Source organism: Palaemon carinicauda, chromosome 29 (assembly GCF_036898095.1).
Source record: "Palaemon carinicauda isolate YSFRI2023 chromosome 29, ASM3689809v2, whole genome shotgun sequence".
Taxonomy (NCBI): Eukaryota; Metazoa; Arthropoda; class Malacostraca; order Decapoda; family Palaemonidae; genus Palaemon; species Palaemon carinicauda.
The window spans coordinates 60,435,956-60,440,955 of NC_090753.1; the positions used below are offsets into that span (position 1 = coordinate 60,435,956).

Genomic DNA, 5,000 nt, shown 5'->3' on the forward strand with positions numbered 1-5,000 from the left:
TTTGTAATCTATTACTCAAAAATTCAATAATGATACAAAGAAGAAACACACTTACTCATTTACTCCAAACATTTTGACCTTGAACAAAAGGACCAAGGGTGAAAGGCTGCACTAAAATCAAGGCCAATCATACGAACTTCTGTACAGCATAGGACGTTATAAAAAGAGCATCACATGCTCCAAGGACTTTACGAAAGCTAAATTGCAAACTAGGGAACAAATTATTCACTACAGCACAGCTATCTAAACGTTTAGTCAAAAGTCGTTAAAAACTAAAGGTAATGTGGAAATTATTGGGAAGTAATCAGCAGATCTAGAACTACCAACAAACCATTTACTCAATGAAGTAACATTACCAATACTCCAAAAAGTTTCAAAAGTACCTCATCTTGCTAAATACCTGAAAGCAACAGACAACTCGGGAGCTTAAGCAATCAGTAATTTTTATCAAAAGCAAAGGAAAAATACCATATGGGTCAACGCCTCCATAAGCATCGAGGTCCATCAACAGTTAAAATTTCACCGACCAAAAACCCAAACTAATTTGACTATCCTCAGAAAAACAGGAATGAGGAAGATCGAGTTTCTCGTTTACTCTGCTTACTGTCAAACACATCAGCCTTTTCATTTCGACACTAAGATATATATATATATATATATATATATATATATATATATATATATATATATATATATATATATATATATATATATATATACACACACACACACACACACACACACACACACATATATATATATATATATATATATATATATATATATATATATATATATATATATATATATATATATATATATATATATGTGTGTGTGTGTGTGTGTGTGTGTGTGTGTGATTATACAAATACTAGTATATATATATATATATATATATATATATATATATATATATATACATGAGTGTATATATATATATATATATATATATATATATATATATATATATATATATATATATATATATATATATATATATACATGAGTGTGTATATACCATATATATACTTATATTCATATGCATATAAATGTACATTTTCGTATGGATATATATATTGTCTGTATATAAAAACAGTTTGTATGTATACAGTATATGATACATACCTATATATAAATGTTTAAATACATTTACATATGCATAAATTAATGAATAAATAAATAAATATATACATACATACATATATATATATATATATATATATATATATATATATATATATATATATATATATATATATATATATATATATATATACTCATTAAACAGCCAAGCACATGTGGCATCAACCATTTCATAACAAGACCATTACTATTACTATCTTTCTATATCTTGTGTTATGAGGAATAGGATTTTAAACGAAAAAAAAAAATGAAGCTTGTTACTGAGAAGCTGCAATTATTCAATTTTTGCTGACAGCTGTTTTGCCCCATGGTTGATGACTTTCATTCGGGAGGGAAAGATTCTTCTTCTGGTTGCCATTCGGGAGGGAAGGATTCTTCCTCTGGTCGCCATTCGGGAGGGAAGGATTCTTCCTCTGGTCGCCATTCGGGAGGGAAGGATTCTTCTTCTGGTCGCCATTCGGGAGGGAAGGATTCTTCCTCTGGTCGCCATTCGGGAGGAAAGGATTCTTCCTCTGGTCGCCATTCGGGAGGGAAGGGTTCTTCCTCTGGTCGCCATTTGGGAGGGAAGGATTCTTCTTCTGGTTGCCATTCGGGAGGGAAGGATTCTTCATCTGGTCGCCATTCGGGAGGGAAGGATTCTTCCTTTGGTCGCCATTCGGGAGGGAAGGATTCTTCTTCTGGTTGCCATTCGGGAGGGAAGGGTTCTTCCTCTGGTCACTGAGTTTTCTGAATTTTATTCATATTTGCAGGATGCATATATCGACAATTTTTGTTGAATTTGCATTCTTTTCCTTCTTTCAGGTTTTTGCATATTTTTGGATGTAGATCTCAGCATGTCTCCATATCCGTCTAAATATGCACATTTACCATATATATCATAATTATGGCATATTTTTAGATGCTTGTAGTAGCATCTTTCACCAAATCTGCAATTCCCTCTTTTCAGTGAATTGCAGACTATATCTTTCTTTTCTTTTTTTTTTTCTTGTTCTCGCTCTTCTCTAAAAGTATGTAGGTCCGGGTAGAGTCTCTTGGGTCTATTATTTGTTTCCATCTGATAATTTATTTCTTCGTAAGTATGTTGTTGAATGGCATCATATTTTGCATCAATGATTTCCTCTGCATCCTTACACGTATCCTGTTAATTTTTCTCTTCTTCTTCTTCTTCTTCTTCAACTATTTGCAGATTCAGTCTTGACTTGATTATATTTTTTATACAGACTAAGCATGTCGAGCAGAATACCTTTGTGTCTTTATTTTTTATCTTATGTTGCACTTCAGCGCAAGTAGGGTGTGTTGGTACATGACATGCATCGCATTTTCTAATCAGTTGTTGAGGATTATTAATGGAATACCATATCTTACATGTATTGCACCATTTTGGCATTCTTTTTCACAATGCATCAATCAGCATATTCACCTTATTGGACTTCTTTTTGTTCTTTGATGGAATGTGTTGATTGATGTAAATTTACTTTATAAGTCTCTTTATCACCTGGATCTTTTTTGGAATTTCTTCTATTATTCTTCTGATGTTTTCCGCAGACTTGCTCCAGTTTGTTAAATCATATTGTTTCAATATGTTTGAGAATATTTTTCCGTCGCACTGGGTGGAGCTACTAGCGACCTGTTATCAAATGGTTTAATTCTTGTTGCGCCAACTCATGGAATTTACTCTTGCTGATTGCAGGAATGTCTCTCTAAGGTTTATGTGTGTTATAGAGCGACATCTTGATCAGATTTTTAGTAATTCACAAGATAACTATCCTATGCCGAAGTTTTATCCCACTTTTCTGACCTCAAATTAATCACCGACTATTCACGAAAACTTGTAGCTATATTGCACTCATTAGCCTTTTGTTATCGGTGTTAAATCAGCTTATTTATCGGGTCATACAAGTGTACTCACTCACCAGCATAGAGAGAGAGAGAGAGAGAGAGAGAGAGAGAGAGAGAGAGAGAGAGAGAGAGAGAGAGAGAGAATCAAATCGAATATTGAGTCAAAATCAGTCTTTCCAATTCCTGGAATTATCAACTAAAAAGAATCTTTTGAAATACCAGGAATTATTTTGGAAAAACGAAATTTCGATCAGGCGATATATAGATTGACTTTACACTGCCCCATTAGCTGGGACAAATTGCTATTCTAATTTTTTAGATGAAAACATCATTTGAGAAGTTTTTCGAATATATTTTTTTACTGGATAATTCTGTTCACGATTCCTGTGTTGGTTATTGTTTTATGGTTACTCTCAAATATTTTGAGTTTGTTCATATATATGTGTGTATATATATGCCAATGCATTTCTCACGTAAAACAACAATACAGCAAAAATAAATACTTTTATATCCCTAATACAGCTGTATTTCAAAAGCACGTGCTTACTCTGTCCCACCCAAAATTTGGGAGGAAAACAAATGGATTTACTTCTCCAATGCTATCTCGGGTCTCGGTATCATTTTATCTGTGGAGAATATTTCTGTTCTTTTCGAATTGATTGGATTAGATTACAGGGGATTTTTTTATATTTTTTTGTTAACGGTTCATTTTGTGAAGTTTTTATAGTTTATGCATATACAGACTTATGCATACAAACTTATACACATATACACACATGTATACACACACACATATATATATATATATATATATATATATATATATATATATATATAAATATATATATATATATATATATATATATATATATATATATATATATATATATATATATATGTATATATATATATATATATATATATATATATATATATATATATATATATATATATATATATGTATATATATATATATAAGTGTATATATATATATATATATATATATATATATATATATATATATATATATATATGTGTGTGTGTGTGTGTGTTTGTGTGTATATATATATATATATATATATATATATATATATATACATATATTCAAATAAGCCATATATTTTTGAATTTTAATGTCTAGATTCTCTAACCGACCGCGGGATCAGAGCCCCCGGTGGAACCACTCAAAAACAATAGCTTCTGACTGGCCAGGGATCAAACCCTAGTCCAGGAAACTTGTAACAACAGTGATATACCACCTGGTGGCTAAGTGGCATGTCACTGTTATTACAAGTTTTCTGGGCTAGGGTTCGATTCCCAGCCGGTCTGAAGCTTTTGTCTTTGAGTAGTTCCGTCTGGAGCTCTGATCTCGAAGTCGGTAAGAGAATCTAGACATTAATGTGTCAAAATATAAGGCTTATTTGAATATGAAAAACACGTCTGAATGTGCAAAATTCATTATATATATATATATATATATATATATATATATATATATATATATATATATATATATATATATTTTATATATATATATATATATATATATATATATATATATATATATATATATATATATATATATATATATATATATATATATACACACACATACATACATATATTCATACATATCAAAACAACAATAAATACAGCCCCTTCTAGTCCATTACAGGACAAAGATCTCAGCCATGTTAATTTATGTCTGTGATTTGGCCGGTTTTAATTACTACGCTGTCCAGGGTGGATTGGTGATGGTGGGAGCCTTTTGCCTGATTACTCACAGCAAACCAATCTAGTATGGGTGCCCCCGACTATTACAGGTTTGCTGACCGTGACATTACACAAACTCCTTCACTGCACTAAGGTATCCCCAACTCAGAAAGGTATGTGTGTGTATATATATATATATATATATATATATATATATATATATATATATATATATATATATATATATATATATATATATATATATATATATATATATATGTATATGTGTGTATATATATATATAT

At 30.5% G+C, this 5,000-nt stretch overlaps 1 protein-coding gene across 1 annotated transcript in view; it reads right to left on the reverse strand.

The window, feature by feature from the left end:
• Positions 1-1,464: 1,464 nt before the first annotated feature.
• The window catches only part of LOC137622608 (uncharacterized), a 6,117-nt gene continuing 2,581 nt past the window's right edge, over positions 1,465-5,000 (reverse strand). Inside the window, exon 2 of the mRNA XM_068353212.1 lies at positions 1,465-1,853. Within this exon, the coding sequence (XP_068209313.1) occupies positions 1,465-1,853 (389 nt within the window). The remainder of the gene's footprint in view (positions 1,854-5,000) is intronic.